Source organism: Schistocerca americana, chromosome 10 (assembly GCF_021461395.2).
Source record: "Schistocerca americana isolate TAMUIC-IGC-003095 chromosome 10, iqSchAmer2.1, whole genome shotgun sequence".
NCBI classification, from domain to species: Eukaryota; Metazoa; Arthropoda; class Insecta; order Orthoptera; family Acrididae; genus Schistocerca; species Schistocerca americana.
In genome coordinates, this window is record NC_060128.1 from 49,155,891 (window position 1) to 49,173,793 (window position 17,903).

A 17,903-nucleotide genomic window follows, 5' to 3' on the forward strand; every position below is an offset into this window, starting at 1 on the left:
CCCCGCTGCAAAACCTGCCCCATGCATCCCCCCCACAACCACCTACTCCAGCCCCGCTTTTGGTAAAACATACACAACAGGTGGCACACTCGTGCGGTCCACAGTGCTGTGCTAAAAACGCCGTATCGGCAACGATTTGCACTAAGTACAGTCTGCACAGCTCCAAAGAGTCATCTTTAAGAGAGAAGTACAGCAAATAATGTAACTGATCAATGTAACATAATTGTATGATAAAAACTATAGAAGTTACAATGTGTCTGATCAATTTTACGGTACAGGGTATCGATCTATCCTTTTTGTAATATTTTCATTATTCTACCCTGGATTTTCCATTTTTTAAAGCATCTAATCAGACGGACAACTACTAATCTACATCTACAGTTATACTCCGCAAGCCACCCAACGGTGTGTGGCGGAGGGCGCTTTACGTGCCACTGTCATTACCTCTCTTTCCTGTTCCAGTCGCGTACAGTTCGTGGGAAGAACGACTGCTGGAAAGCCTCCGTGCGCGCTCGAATCTCTCTAATTTTACATTCGTGATCTCCTCGGGAGGTGTAAGTAGGGGGAGCAATATATTCGATACCTCAGCCAGAAACGCACCCTCTCAAAACCTGGACAGCAAGCTACACCGCGATGCAGAGCGCCTCTCTTGCAGAGTCTACCACTCGACTTTGCTAAACGTCTTCGTAACGCTATCACGCTTACCAAATAACCCTGTGACGAAACGCGCCACTCTTCTTTGGATCTTCTCTATCTGCTCCATCAACTCGATCTGGTACGGATCCCACACTGATGAGCAATACTCAAATATCGGTTGAACGAGTGTTTTGTAAGCCACCTCCTTTGTTGATGGACTACATTTTCTAAGCACTCTGCCAATGAATCTCAACCTGGCACCCGCCTTACCAACAATTAATTTTATATGATCATTCCACTTCAAATCGTTCCACACGCATACTCCCAGATATTTTACAGAAGTAACTGCTACCAGTGTTTGTTCTGCTATCATATAATCATACAATAAAGGATCCTTCTTTCTATGTATTCGCAATACATTACATTTGGCTATGTTAAGGGTCAGTTGCCACTCCCTGCACCAAGTGCCTATCTGCTGCAGATCTTCCTGCATTTCGCTACAGTTTTCTAATGCTGCAACTTCTCTGTATACTACAGCATAATCCGCAAAAAGCTGCATCGGACTTCCGACACTATCTACTAGGTCATTTATATATATTGTGAAAAGCAATGGTCCCATAACACTCCCATGTGGCACGCCAGAGGTTACTTTAACGTCTGTAGATGTCTCTGCATTGAGAACAACATGTTGTGTTCTGTTTGCTAAAAACTCTTCAAGCCAACCACACAGCTGGTCTGACATTCTGTAGGATCTTACTTTGTTTAGGTGACAGTGCGGAACTGTATCGAACGCCTTCCGGAAGTCGAGGAAAATGGCATCTACCTGGGAGCCTGTATCTAATATTTTCTGGGTGTCAGGAACAAATAAAGCGAGTTGGGTCTCACACGATCGCTGTTTCTGGAATCCGTGTTGATTCCTACAGAGTAGATTCTGGGTTTCCAGAAACGACATGATATGCGAGCAAAAAACATGTTCTAAAATTCTACAACAGATCGACGTCAGAGATATAGGTCTATAGTTTTGCGCATCTGCTCGATGACCCTTCTTGAAAACTGGGACTACCTGTGCTCTTTTGCAATCATTTGGAACCTTCCGTTCCTCTAGAGACTTGCAGTACACGGCTGTTAGAAGGGAGAGAAAGTTCTAATAAGATGTTAAGACCGACAGCTGTTCAATTCGAGAAACTACGGAGCCGCGAAATGTCTCACACCGAAGACCTCGATGGGAGCTAGTAGGTATTAAAGCGCCAAACGAATCGGTCACACTGTTCGGCTGTGTGACCCAAAATAATGTGACAAGAAAAAGCCTCAAATGAGCCAGTGACACGACATACACAATAACGACACATTTAAGTCGACCGTTACAACTGGTCCCGTCCCTCGACCCTGTGGTATCGTTAAACTGTTTAGTTGGGCACAACTGCAATTTTATTATGTACACTTGCAATTAATTGATAATTGATACAAAACAGAGTAATCAAATAAATTGTACAGCCAGATACCTCGTTTGAAGACAGTGCTAGAATATACCCTGCTCGCATCTATAAAATAATTTAAATGCAGGTTTTCATTGTGTAATTTAGATCACTGTTACTAAAATTTACATTTATTTGCATTTTATTCAAACATATTAGTATTACTGTGTTCACAAATACTCTCATTTGAAACAGTCTATCAATACGAGTAAACTGGTACGTATACTGCAAATGTACGACTAATATAATTTGAACGGTGGGGATAATTAGAAAGCTTCTTCGTGCAAAATGGAAGTGAGAGGATAAAAGGGCCGCCTGCCACTCCGACCACCGGCACGCCGCACTGCTGCACGGAGAGAGAGAGAGAGAGAGAGAGAGAGAGAGAGAGAGAGAGAGAGTGGCAATCGGCTGAAGCACGCTTCCAACAGAGCAATTTGTACTTTAACTTAGTTACGTACCGATTTGTTACTGAATTTTTATAATTTGTACCAAATTGTAGCACGGCTCATACAGTGCACATCAAGATATAGGTGGTAGTAGGATATACCGCTACAGAGGAGCTCGAAGGTTGTCAAAGCCTGATATTTGTCAATGTTAATATTTGGTGAAATAAACTGGAGACTGAATATTACCAGTGCTTCATTTAAATACGCTTAACTCGCATTCGGACACTGCGGCACAGCACCGCAGGTGCTCGCGACAGTCGAACAGTAATTTGACGAATCTCCCTGCTCTGGTCACAAAACCGAGAGACTGGATAACACTTCTGTCACAGCGGTAAGCTCACAGATCCTGAACGACTGAATTTTCCTTAAAAGGTGTCAGTGTGGTGAAGTGAAATGCTTTTCGGAAATCGGAAAATACTGCACGTACCGGACCCCTCGATCGACAGCTTTGAGGATACGATTTGACAAAAGCTCGAGCCAGATTTCCCACGACTGACATTTTCAGAATTCGTGGCGGCCGGCATTGGGGAGGTCGTTCTCTATGAGATTCCTCATTACATTTGAGTTCAGGTTTTAGTTTCGTGGATCATTTCACCTACCCTTCTTGTGGACGGGTGTCACCTGCACTTTCTTCCGACTGCTGTGCACAGTTTCTGGTCGGGGGATCTAGAGTACACACAGTTAAAAAATAGGGGTCGACCCGAAGACAAACTCGATACATACTCCGATAGGGATTGCTTCAGGTACTTGGGCCTCGTTCCAGTTTTAGTAATTTCCTGGTATATCATTCTCTTAATATCTACATCACTCATTACTCCAGTGGAGTGAGATTTAAACTAGTCCAGCACTCCCGGATCATTTTCTGTAACAGAACATTTGAAAATAGAGTTCGGCCTATCTGTTTTTGCTTTACTACACATAGTTTCAATTCTCCCATCACTAGTTTCTTGACACTAACTCCAGTTCCAATTTACGTCAGACCAGACATACTCTAGATTACAAGATATGTATTTCGATAAGATTTTGATACAGTTGTCGTCGGAGGCTTTTGAAGGCTGGGCACATTTTGTCTGGCATTTCTCTATTGCCATACACTTTGTTTTACACCTACTGTGCAGTAGTTCCTGTTTATTTATTGCAACTGTACACCACTCGTGAACTGTCCTACTCGGTACATATTTATGCAGTGCTCGGCCATCCCACCGATCGGTAAGGATTGTAAAAGAAAATCAAACCCCTGTCTTACAACACATAAAGGAGGTCTTTTCGTAAAGTAACTGTAATGTATAGAGCATATATCAAAACTACGTGATAACAAAAACATTGCTACATTTTAGGATGCAAATGTAAGAACTTTTGTAAACTACGCATCATGAAAACTTTATTATATTTTAAGAAACAAATGTAAAGTTCACAAAGAAGTCGATGCTATCACGTGACGGCAGGCTCGGGCCCGAAACTAGTAACGGTACAATAAAATCATCTAAAGAAAACTTTTGGCTGGTCACAGAATTTCCTACGGCGTAATTTACAAAAACAGACGCAGTGTTCTCTAACCGAAATGGATGAAATAAAATCTACAGTCAGTTGTTGGCAAGCTACACAGAGTGATCAGTGCTGCACGGTAGAGAATAATTTATTCTGCGCAGTGACTAAAGATTTCCATTCGGAGGGTTCGGTCGTCGTGCAGATGCACTTCAAAGTGGATGAAGTTAACACAGATTCTACACGTGTAGTAAAGATTACTTTCAGGTCAATCATTTCAAACCCTATCACAAAATTCGTTAAGTGAACAGTACTCTGGCAATTCAATGGAAGTTGCCTTACACGTAACCACTGAAAAAGACCACTTACATTCTTAGAAGATCACAGAATAAAATACCACAATTCAATCACTTTGGCAGTTATCTTGACAAAATATTAACAATTACCACAAAAAACAGGCACGGTAAAAGCTCTGTGACCACCCTCACATTTAATGACTTTTAAAGGAAGAACAATCGGAGTTCTGTGCGACAACCACCAGTGCCAATGGCACCTTTTATTGTCAATCTTAAATTTTTCCTACTCGACATTTTCACTTCCGGCACCTCTCCTCTAATTCTCGGTAGAACCGTCACCTCGACACAGAAGTTGTCTGTAGCAGTGAAAGGCAAAGTTTTTACACGCCACATTTGGGTGACCAAAGAAGTGGTTGGCAGACGGGCACCCTGTCTGGTCCAGCTTTTGGCAAATATTGGGGTCTTTTCCTCCTCTCTCTATCCTACATTTCATTACCGAATGACACCTGTCACGATTGTCCTGACTGGCTATCGGCCAGTGTGCACCCAATTGTAATGTGTACACCAAAAGGCGGACTCGTCAGCCGTGTCGAAATGAGCCCAGATGACGGCCGCCGTGCTCCGATCGCTTTCCCGTTACACGGGCAGATACTCGTTTCGCTGCAATCCGGCCGTTCCAGACTCGAGGTACGCGATGCGGCCGCACAATCCCGTGTGCTCTCCCCCCGCCTCGTCACATCCCTATTCGCACGGTCACGGGATCCCGATCCACAGGAGCAGCGATATTGGAGAACAGTAAGCAGCAGTCTCGACCGGCCAACAATCCTGCCGCTGCCTGTGACACGATGTTAGATCTTTATCAGTCTTTTTTGAGGTGTAATTCAATCTTATCACACACAAATGACACCCAAATGTAATTTACAAATGAGAAAATGACTGTGTAAACTTTCATTATGTGCTGAATGCAGATACTATTTGTTCTACCTACTCTGTAGGATTATGCCGAAACACTAATTGTTTGAATATCCAAACACCCAATGTGCTTCATGCAAATTCATCATTTGTGGAAGTCGATCTTTGTAATGCCGCACTTTTAATAGCAGGGAGAGGGGGAGGGGGAGAGCAGGGAGAGGGGGACGTGAGAGGAGGGGGAGGGCAGGGAGAGGGGGACGTGAGGGGAGGGGGAGGGGAGGGGGAGGGCAGGGAGTGGGGGAGGGGAGAGCAGGGAGAGGGGGGAGTGGAGGGCAGGGAGAGGGGGGAGTGGAGGCCAGGGAGAGGGGGGAGTGGAGGCCAGGGAGAGGGGGGAGTGGAGGACAAGGAGAGGGGGAGTGGAGGGCAGGGAGAGGGGGAAGCGGGGGCGAGGGGGGAGTGGAGGGAGAGGGGGGAGTGGAGGGAGAGGGGGGAGTGGAGGGAGAGGGGGGAGTGGAGGGAGAGGGGGGAGTGGAGGGAGAGGGGGGAGTGGAGGGAGAGGGGGGGAGTGGAGGGAGAGGGGGGAGTGGAGGGAGAGGGGGGGAGTGGAGGGAGAGGGGGGAGTGGAGGGAGAGGGGGATGGGGAGGGAAAGGAGAGAGGTGGAGGGGCAGGAGAGAGGAGGAGGGGAAGTGGAGAGGGGGAGGGGAAGAGGGGGAAGGGCGGAAGGGGGAGGGGAAGGTGTGAGGGGGAGCGGAAGAGGGGGAGGGGGAGGGGGAGGGGGAGAGGGGAGGGAGGAAGGATGCTTGCATGAGGGGAGGGTGACTGAATGGATGACAGGAACGGATGGAGAGTGTGGGGGAAAAGGCAAGGTGAGGCAGTGCAAAATGATTAGCAGAGGTTTAGGCCAGGGAGATTGTAATTGTGCAGAGAGATTGGAGTGAGAATTCTCATCTTCTACTGGAAGGTAGTGTCCAAATCTCAGCTGTTAAGTCATTTGTGTTGTGGTGTGCAGTTTGCGATCTGCCACTGTCTGGCGGTGGTCATTCGTGTGAGTAGGCACACGGATACTTGTCGTGTCACAAAATATGCTGCACAGTAGTTGCAGTGCAGCTGATATACAATGTGGCTGCTTTCATGTGTGGACCTGCCTTTTATTGGATACTAAATGCCTGTGACTAGGGTGTGGCAGGACACGGTGGGTGGGTGGGTGTACGGGACGGGTCCTGTACCTGAGCCGACCACAGAGGAACGAGCCACGAAGTGCAGGACTGGGAGAACAATTGAAATAGGGACAGGCACGGATACTCTTTAGGTTGGGAAGGAATCCTTTGGATGAACTGTGAATAAGTTGGCATCGGATGATCACTTGCAAGTACCCGTAGCAGTACCAGAAACTTGTTCACACATTTGCCCTTCGAAATTAAATTATTGTGTGTAAGGATGTGGCTGGCTGGGAGTATTAGGAAAGAGGTAGTGGGTTCAGTATCGGGAGGACGTGAGAAAAGGTAGTGTTCGATGGCCACGAGGCCGTGGGCGTGGGGGATGTCTGTGTACGAGGATGTCACGCCCGCAGTGACCGACAAGAAGTCTGGTGGTAATGGGACAGGAACTGTGGAGAGGTAACAAAGGTAGTGAGCAGTGTCTTTGATGTAGGATAGGAGGTAATGAACAACAGTTTGAAGGTGACAGTCAACAAAGGCACAGATTCATTCTGTCGGAGCACTGCGCCCAGACACAACGGGACGGCCAGCAAGGAGGTCCGTGAGGTTGGGTTTGAGCAGTTTGGGGAGTTGATAAAAGGAAAGAGAGCACGGGGTAGCTTGTGTGCAGAGAGAGGAGAGTCGGGTGTGTAGCGACCCTTTTTCTATCCCGACTTCCGTATCTTGCATGAAAGTAGGAATGTTAATTTATCTAAATTTATCTATACATTGACTGGTATTGAGGGGTTTTGTTTTATCCCGCCTAGTTCTTAAATTAATCCCCAGTGAGTCACTACACGTATTGTCTTCCCAGTTTAAAGGAAAAAACCATAAGTAAATTAATACTAGTGTTTTCAATAGATTCTAGTTCACTTGTTTCAGTTACTAGTCTGCAGTTTATTCTTGGTGAAAATCACGTAACCTAATTATTTATGAACCTAAATCGAAGTAAAGTTCAAGACGAATAGTCAGTTTCAAATTAACACGTTATTTTATTTAACAATAATTATTAATAAATCAGTTCATTCACACGATCGCATTCAAACTGTCACGAAGTATGATTACTAGTCGCATGAAGTAAAGCTTTTCCACTATCACAATACAAAGTCCGAATCTGTCCAAAAATAGTTAATTCCGTAAAATATTTAAATCTTCACACGAAGTGACGTTAAAGTCATAGAGATTATTGATCACCTCCTCTTTCCTCTAATATGACAAAAGTTCTAATTCTGATCTGAAATTAATGCTTCCCATAAAACAATCTCATCGTGATTTATTCTTGTGCCCTGGTTTAATAAAGCTCCTATTGTTGCTTCCTAAAGCTGCACGTCCTAATTGACTTCGAACAGACTAGAGGATAGAGACTGGAGTATCATAATTGCATTGTATGTCTATTTATACTTTAGTAAACGCTATCTGTGGTGTTCAAGACCTACGTTCTGTGACTATAATATTGATTTTCTCATATATAAGAATAACTAATAATTTAACCATTTCTATCATTTTTCCACCTCCCATGCTTTCAAAATTTATGATTAAAATTCTTTTCTTTTTCTATTATTTTTCTACTATAGATTTCCCTCTATTTGTCTATTATTTCTATTTCGTAAATTAGTACTTGTGGAGGGGTTTGGGACATTTTCTGAATTTATATTTCGAGGGCACGGGAGCTAATTTGGGAACTATTTTGGTTTACTAACACCGAGAGGCGTTGTAGGTGTTACAGGTGTCAGGTTTCGGAACAAATCTAAAGCCCCGAGAAGTTGCTGGAGGTCATGTCAGACTTCTGGATGGGAGCGTGGTTGTGAAGCTCGTGTGCAGAGGTGTAGGAAAGCTGGGGGAGACCCTCAGCCACACAGTCTTTACAATTCATCACCACTGTGGTGGAGTCTCTGTAAGTGGGAAGGATGATAAGGTTTGATTTGTTTTTCTGGCTGTAGATAGAAGTGTGTTAAGATTCACTGCAGATGTACTTAGGAAATAATGGTGAGGCTATCTTTACAAGGGAGGGATTTCTGTATTATTACAGGGAACGACTGGGTGGATGGGCAGGAGGATTACGGTTTGAGAAAGGTTGGAAGTTTTTAGACAAACACACGAGATGTACTCACAGTTGCAAATTAGGACAACCATCAACTGTATAATGGTATGACGATAACGAAAATTTGAGCCGAACCGGGACTCAAACCCAGATTTCCCACTTATCGTCCGTGGTCGCCCGATCATTAGGCTATCCGAGCACGACTGACAGCCAGATCCAAACTTCCGTACGTCGTCAACCGCGTGTCCGGCCATCAGCTGTGCTCGGATGGCCTAAAGGTAAAGCGACCTCTAGTGATAAGTGGGCAATCTGGGTTTGAGTCCCAGTCTGGTGCAAATTTTCACTGTCATTCCAATATACAGCTGACATTGTCCACATTCGTAAATGCAAATATGTCTTTGGCATTTAATAAGGGCTGTAGTTGCCACAGTGCCTGTACCTTCGGACAACACGCACACACCCAAAGGAACGTCGCACCGTAATTCCGATTAATAAAGGAACTGCAATGTCGTGGTTTTGAAGAGGTCCTATATTTGCATTTTGGTTTGCTGTTGTCAGAGAGATGAGAGATGAAGAAATATTTCCACTTCAGAAAACGAATAAGGGAAAGAATTTCCTTTACGAATTAAGCACGACTGAAAAATCAGATTTGAGGTTAAAGGTGAGGCCGTTAGAAAGTGCCGAGACTTCTGGAGCGGTCAAAGTTTTGCAGAAACATTGACAACAGTGTTTCAGGATTGGTGTTCAGGAGCAGTGTGTTTGACAGAGGGTGGAGCAATTTCTTTGGGATGTGAAAGGTAGAGTAAGTCAGCAAGGCACAGTCACAGAGTTGTGGGGGGTCGACAGGGGTCGGGGTTGTGGGGCGAATCAGAACGGTAGACTTTTTATCGGCTACAGGTAGTCCCGAGTGAGTGTACGACAGAGTAGGTATGACAGCTTCCACAGACGGTGCTGTCGAAGGGTGAAAGTTGCCGTTACGGTGACGGGGTTCGGTAAGTTGTGGTCACAGAGTGAACGGAGTAGAGGCTGCCGAGTGCAGTTTGCCTCTTTCCCGCTGCCACCTCCTCGTGTTCTTCCCTACCGATTCCCCCATCCCCTACATTAGCTCGGGCAAATGCCTTCCGTAATCAATTATCAATAACCAGTCTCACCGTGGCCACAGTAGTTTTTGTTCGGTCCACCGTATCTTCCTTTGTCGTCGGCATAGTCGTTGTTGCCGTGAGGCACTGTTATACCGAGTGGAAAGGCGAATCGATCTTAGAGCATGAGATATGGTAACCTTAAGCCATTGACAACACACAACGGTCTCGGTGGCACCTGATTCGAGAATAGCTGCGGTAGTTAGGATCTACGAACTACCCCCTCTTGACCAGGTCCCCAAAACTTAACTCTTAACGAGATCCCTTCGAAGCAAATTGTCATAACGATCATCTATAAAGGCTTCGTACAACGGTAAGAAATGTTACAGTTTATGGAATAATAACAGATACGGCCAAACTGTCTTGCTTCTTCTGTTTTATTTAACATAACTTTGTTCACAGTTTTATTTCGCATTCACCATTCATTCACACTCTGATGTGGAGTATATGCGAGTGCCTGAACACTAACTCCCAAGTTCCATTGAAACCCTTTGATGAACAGTTTTGGTTGCTTGACACCAACAGTCAATGACAATGATACAGTTTCTCGCCTTTTCATAAATTGAAGTCCGCTCTCCGCGATAAAAAAGAAAACAAAAACAAAACGGTCTCAATACCGCGTCCCTTGTGAGATGCGTATAGATTTATCCCAGAATTGACCACCCTGTAGGTGTACTCAATTTAATGACCACACTTCGCTATCCACGGTTTCGTGTAACTAAATGTCCTTTTTTTTACTCTGATTGTATATCGTAGTTATTTAAAACTCGCCCTTATATTTTTTCACTACACACAATTAGCACTTCTTTACTTGTTTATTTCTAAGAGTAAACGAAAAAAATTATGCCGTATCATCAGCTTCATCGATATAAAGCAAAACACCTCAATACGCCCAATTTTACTTCTTTTAATACGATCGGCTACCTTACTCATTAATTTACTACATATTATTTCCAATAACACTAAACAGGTATAGCCATTACATTTTTATTGTATTCAAAAGCATGTTATTGTTATTATCATTATGACCGACCAAATCGTAACAAATCGCGCGGAGTGCGTTTTTGACGATAGCTTTACACTCACTCAGCCTTTATTCATGCAATACTATACATAGATATAGAGATAGGACCGAAAGATCGATCTCTCTACCATAACCAATAGAGGCAAATACGCTATTCAAGTTGTGTTGCATCTATCTTGAATCGTATTGTTACATCGGGTGCTCGTGTTGCCGCACGTGTCGGCATGTGTATTTATGCTACAAAAATGGCAAGAGTTCGAAAGCTAGTACAAATACTGTTTCATGTTAGGCATTTCTGTGCTCGACACAGATGTCCACTGTAGGTGAGTAGCTGCTTTTCCCTCTTTTCCATTAATTTAGGTATAAAAGTACTTTTACTATCATTTTAAGAGTTTTTTTACAGACAAGAAATACACTGAAGTATTTTCTTTGCTTAATTCTAGTAGCTGAGATTTACCAAGGTTCAATGCAACATACCTCCAGTGAGCATCGAATTTGGAATGTTGATATTAGCTGCAAGGGGTGGAGGGTTTTTCTCGAACTCTCGAATAATGGCCTGTACCACACGACCGAGGTCAGAATGTACTGTGAACTGTAAAAACAGGAAAGACAATACCAGAATGCTGGTAAGACAGAGCAACTTCACGTTTCATTCAGTTAGGAATAAAAAGAACAAAAAATTAAACTTGTGAAAGAAAAAAAGCAACTAAGTAAAAACACGAGTTACTGTTTGACGTGATAAATCTTGAGGATGAAGTCCATTGGAGAAGAGCTGTCACGCCTTAACTGAAAAAGCCACACACACACACACACACACACACACACACACACACACACACACACACACACACACGCACACAAAAGATTTCTATTGTCCCCATGCTAGCAGTAATGTACTGTAAATAGGACTCAATATTAACATATGTAAATGCATTTCCTTTGCAAAACATCACTGTAATCAAGTAAACATTCTCAGGTTTGCCGCCGGATCGTACTATGCGAATCCTACGATATTTCGTCAATACAGCTGTACGACATCTTCAGGCGGCAGCAGCTGCTATTGTCACTGCTGCAGGATGAGCCTCAAGAAAATTGTGCAGCAGCCTCAAAATTTATCAGCCCAAGAGCAGGCAATATGTGTACGCACGAAGACATTCCCAGTAGGACAAAAGTAATGCTCGTAATGCCCCCTAGCGGGAGTCGCACAAATGCCTTCTGTGCGAGCACTGTGGGCCACGACTGTGCTGCCGGATGCTCCTCCGGTTAATGCAGAATTAAATCTCGGCAGCACACTACATCGCCACGGCCGTCTGTGGCTGCCGTCGTGCCTCGTAACATCTTAAGCGGCACCCGTTCTCCGTCGGTCTTATTACCTTTAAACGTCATTGCACCGGAGCCGGTTACTTAATCGAACAGAGCCGGCGGGTGTGCTGGAAATGCACTGTCTCCTTCTCAAATTCTTCTGTCCCTTCGTCACGGGTGTGGGGTACACTCCGCAGTTGTCAGCAGCAGTCTTCCGTTCCGGGACTCGCCCTTCCGGGTGGCATTCGGACAGATCGGTCCGTTATCGTGCAACACCTCACGACCCGTGACGGCATCGGTTCAGCCTCCTATCCTGCCACCTTCCTCCGCAAACAGGGAGATGAAGCTTCCCACTTACATTTTGCCCATTGTCAGGCGGAATCCTACAGTGCACCTTTCACCGAGTGGAAGCTTCTTCTGGCCCTCTCTTCTACCCACAATTCGGTCCCCGATCCCGATTCCACCCGTAACCGGTCGCTTCGACACCTCGATCCTCCACGACGACAGTATCTCCTCCAGGTGTTCAATCGTGTTTGGCTCCGAGGCGTTTCACCGTCCCAGTCGAGAGACAGTTTGTGGCCCGGCGAGGCTCCGTCGCTCCTCGGCAGCGACCGGTCGGCCAGTCAGTCTGACCGGTGTGCCCTACTAGTTATTCGAACGTACGGCGGCTCGTCAGCTCGAATCTCGGGACCCGTTACCTCCTTACCCGTGTGGCTTTCGGAGGGGACAGTCTCCGATCGATCGTCCGCTTCGGTCGGAAACTGCAGTTCGGCCGTCTCGTCGCAGTTTTCTTCGATCTTCACTAGGCGTACGATACGACTCGGTGCCGTCACGTCCTCCTTATCCTCCACGAGTGGGATATTCGGGGCCCACTCACGATTTTTATTTCCCAGTTGCCGTCTCCCCGGTAGTCCAGAGTTCGAGTTGCCACCATTTTCAGCTCTCTGCAAATCTAGGAGAATGGCATTCCACGGGTCTGGTCTCTGCCAGACCGTCGGTGAGTCTCGCTCTGTACGTGTACTACCTCTATACGTGGGCTAACTCCCACTCGGTGGCCTCTGTGGACCGAGAGCTTCGAGGTGCCGTCTGGCACACTTCCGTGTGGACATGCTAACTGTCGCCTCCCTCTCGCAGCCCGAGGTTGATTTATTAATTTTGAAGTACGGTTGTGGCGGTGCTGGTGCCCCAGTGCCCCTCGCGTTTCTGGGGCACCTGTGCTCTCGCTGCTTCCAGTCGGGTACAGAATGACTGCTTCACGTGAGCTAGCATTGCAGCAGAGACATCCGAGCAGGCTGCAGTAATATGTCTTTGCATATCGACAGATGTAGATGGTGTCTTTTAGATTTTCCCAAAGTAAATTTTCTACAGGCATCAAACCCTCGGGAGGGGGAAAGGGGCTGGCGAAAGTACAGGTCCTCTGCATCCGATTTGACGATTTGGAAACAATTTGTGAAGACGTGCCGTAGTACTTCGTGCACCGAGGGCCGGACAGCCACCGTGTCGGTACGAGTTCCTCCTAGTCGGCAGACGTACGTCTTCGATCGTCCGTCGAAGACGGTCCTTTGAGAGGCTGAGATACTTGTGCGTGTTCAATGTTCTGTCTATGAAAAGCAGACCTCTCATTTTATGTCCGCTATCCCACAGCACACGTTTACACTCGACGGACGCTGACATTCCACCTGACAATACTAACGGGGATTATCGACAGTTCAATTGTGCACATTTTGGTAGTTTACTTGGCCGTGATTGGTAAATGTGCCTTCATCACTAAATGAGATACGCGATGCATCTGGAGCATCTCGTCTCAATGCCCACGTACACAAGTTAACACGATTCTCGTAACCGTTTCCGTACAGCTCGCGACGGAGAGAGACGTGATAGGGACGGAACCTACGATGTCGGGGAATGCGTAGGACATTTACCTGACTCGTGTCACTTCCACACAAGATTGCACACCTAAAGTGTGGATCAACTGCTGCAGCAGCATAAATATTAATTTCCCCTCTTCTGTCGTCATTTGTTTCCTTCTATTACACTGTCTCCGTGTTACACTGACACTTTCGTGTAACCGGTCGAAGAGGTCGATAAATAACTGCCGAGACAGTTGACTTCTATCGGGGTGTCTTGTCGCACACACAGTACAAGAAGGAACCGAATTCTTCCTGCGCTCTCCATACATCACGAGCGTGTCAGCTTTTCCCGCACTGCAAGTCCCACCGTCGACTCGTGAGCTACCGCTCGGGCTGTCGCACACTGGCTGACTGGCAAGTGGCAGTGTACTCCGGGAACACACGAGCACACTGTACGCAACCTAGCAACTGTGTAGTCTGAATGGCACAGACAAATGTCGGTGAGGAAACTTTCTAAAATATGATATCTCATAAATGACTGGCACTAGATTTGTGCAAAAAACACTACTCTCACTCTGATTTACCTTACTTTTACTCTGTTAATGTCACTAGGCAATGTTCCAGTTAAATGAGTGTATGTTTGCACCAAAAATACTCTTTCTGCATATTATTACAGCCCATTTTTTGGCTAATAATATGAACCCCTGACTACCAGTCCATTCTGTGAAACCCACACATCAATAACTCTTTCTATTTCCACAGTTTTACGTGCTTCACCCCGTACAAGATCCCCTACCAATGTGGGAAATCTTATATCGGGCAGACGTGCCGAACCGTGCAAGAATGTCGCACTGAACACCGTCGTCACACGCAAGTGGGGCAACCGGATAAACTGGCGGTGTTCCACAACTGCCCGGACATGGGGCATACACGTTTTACGAGAGGACCGAAGCATTATTTCCGGCGTCGTCTTCCTGGAGGCTGTACGTATCTGTACAGCAGACAATCTTGTCCGCAATTGTGGAGGTTTTCAAGTAAGTGCCACCTGTAATCCAGCACAGGTTGTCATTAAATCGAAACGGGAGAAACGAGAACTTCCGATTCGTGACTCGATGCAGTGCACTGCCGAGATTTAATTCGGCAATAACCGGAGGAGCATCCGGTAGAACAGTCATTGCCCACAGAGCACGCACAGCAGGCATTTGTGCAACTCCCATTAGTGAGCATTACGAGCACTGTTTTTCTCCTACTGTGAACATCTTCACGCACACACTTATTGCCTGCTCCTGGGCTGATAAATTTTGAGGCTGCCACGCGATTGTTGTGAGGCTCGTCCTGCAGCAGTGCCAATAGCAACTACCACCACCTGAAGATGTCAAACAGTTGTATTGGCGAAATACTGTGGGATTTGCACAATACTATCCAGTGGGATCCCCGAGAAGTGTATTTGCAACAGATCCGTCGGTAAAGCCTGAAAAGTCACACATTAAGCTACTAACAACAGATACTCAGCAGATATATAGCAAAACTGCGCAATCAGCAGCTTTTTCAAAGTGGAAGCCTTCTAGGTAATTTACTCGAGTAAATTCAGAAGGCACAAGTGCGAACGGCATCGAAGAGTATAGTGATGACGCACAGCATAAGTCTCCGGAATGTCTCCGTGTCACATTAATTTAATGGCTCGACTCCCCTCTCCTCATCCCTGCAGATTCTTCTTCTCTACAGGAAATCCATGAATGAATGAATTGATAAGTGAATATTTAATGTTACACATTTCCGACATGTCTGAAATTTACTCTCCTTAGTGCCAAAATTTATGGAGCTCAAAAGCTGCTCCAGTTGTGTATATGAAAGGTGTTTTCTTTACGAGATTCAGGCTATTGTCTTGACACAGGCATCTCTCATATTCAGACACATTTTGAGACACCACAGGGACTGTTGTGAATTTTTACTCTCAGTTTTAATGATGTTTGATCATTACCCTGTCCTAAGATTTTTTTAGTTAATGTGCTCTTACTGAAAAAAGTGCTCAGAGCAAAATTAGGTATCTCGAATCTGGTCACATGGGACACCGAGAACCAAAACCTCTTCCAACTCGTGTACCAACCCCAAAAGAGCTCCTTAATGGTAATTGTGCCTCGAGTGTCGTCCACCAGCTGAGTTGACAAAGCACATACTTTTTTAATGGCTCAGACTGCTGAAATGGAACACAAAGAAAAGAGAAAGCACACATTTCTAATATGTATTTGAACTGCATGTACATCCTAATCTTCTCTCCCTCAGTGTTCATCACCTCCTCCCCCCCCCCCCCCCCCTCTGTCTACACACACACACACACACACACACACACACACACACACGGTGGCACACAATAGTCACCTGATATGTTGTTTCGTGAATAACACATTTGTTGTTGACAAGATTTGTAATTTATCGATGTAGAAGTAAATAATACAGCTTGGAAATACAACTTAATGAATCACATGTTCAATATGACTGCTGTTTTGGTTTACAATTTTTTCAAGTTGCACATGTGCATTTGTGACAAATCTCCGACACAAATCTTCCGGAATGGCGCGGCATAACTCCACAATGGTGGCCAAAAGTTGCACTGCATTTTCTGGTTTTCTGTGATACACCTTCTTTTTAAGGAACCCCCAAATGAAGAAGTCACATGTGTCAGTGTCCGGGCTGTGGGGCGACCACATTCCCCCTCCTGCATAACGTTCTGGAAATCTGTTTGACAATATCCTACGGTCGAGTCTTTCGTGTAGGAAATAGAGCACGGCGTCGGTAGTGTGGGGGTATGCTCCGTCCAGGGTGAACCGTTGTGTCTGCAATGGAAGACGTGAGGCCACGAGTTGAGGAAAGAACTTGTTTCGCAGCACACGTAAACAGCATTCGCCGGTTACAGTAATGTCGAAGGAGAACGAACCGACGATTCCACGGCTCGACATCATGACCCACACGCACACTTTCTCCCTGTAGGTGTATTTCGTGTGGATTATTCGTGTAGTTTCACATGCCCAGAATCGAACGTTCTCTTTGTTCGTGACACCGTTCGAGTAAAAATAAGCTTTGTCAGAAAACCGTGTGTTTTGTAGCACTCCCTCTTGGTCTACATTGCCCACCTTGCAAACTGCACCCTCCGCTGCAGTAAGCTTATGTATCACAGCCATCTTGTACGGATACCAGTGAAGGTCGGCTTAAATAATTCTTTGTACAGATCGTTGTGAAATTGGCAACTCGGCACTGGCTCTTCTTGTCGATTTACTTGGACTATGAGTCAAAGCCACTTGAACTGCTTCAATGTTTTGCGGTGAATGTATGGTACGTGCATGAGGCTGCTGACACCCCAAAACAGATCCAGTACCTTCAAATTTTTCATATAATCTGCGTACTGTCTGTGGGTTGGAAGCCCATCGCGTGCCAAAATGAGCACGAAATGTTCTCTGTGTCAATGTAATGCTGTTCATCACCGTGAACAGTAACACAATCTTTGTCTTTCGTATAATGGTCAATCGTCCTTTGTCCGCCACTGCGGCAAACTGAAATGGCGGACCCACAACAGAAACGATGAACTTGCAACGACATATGGTGTAATTTCCATGAACTGAATGAAGTTGACTGCACAATTTGAAAGGGGTGAAAAATAGATGGGAAAGAGATGGAAGAAATTAACGTAAATTAAGGCGAGATGGGTGGCGAGTTTTCTACATCTTACATTGTCTTTCCCATCTATTTTGCACCGCCCCCCCCCCCCTCCCACCCCTGGTACATACAATGCACTTAGCTTTTCACTCTTATTAACTCGTGCATGAAGTTTAAGCAGTAAGCTCTGTCTCCACATTATCCTATCTTCCATCTTCAACCTCTCAGGTTTTCAAATCTCATCTGACGCAGTCCCCAACAACTTGTCTTTCCTTCTCATCCCATCTGGTATAAGTCTTCCCTGACCCATGGTTCTGGGTGACTTTCCCGAAATCTACCCCTTTCCCTAGACCTTTCCAGTCCTTTTCCTTCACCCCTCTTCATTCCCCTTCAATCCTTCTGCCTGAAGAAGGAGCCATTGGCTCTGAAAGCTTGCCAGTTGCAACTGC

At 45.6% G+C, this 17,903-nt stretch overlaps 1 protein-coding gene across 1 annotated transcript in view; it reads right to left on the reverse strand.

Annotated features, from left to right (window-relative positions):
* Positions 1-17,903, reverse strand: part of LOC124552719 (vacuolar protein sorting-associated protein 37A) — a 69,954-nt gene that overhangs the window by 38,514 nt on the left and 13,537 nt on the right. The window contains exon 3 of the mRNA XM_047127061.1: positions 11,129-11,243. Coding sequence (XP_046983017.1) covers positions 11,129-11,243 — 115 coding nt within the window. The remainder of the gene's footprint in view (positions 1-11,128; positions 11,244-17,903) is intronic.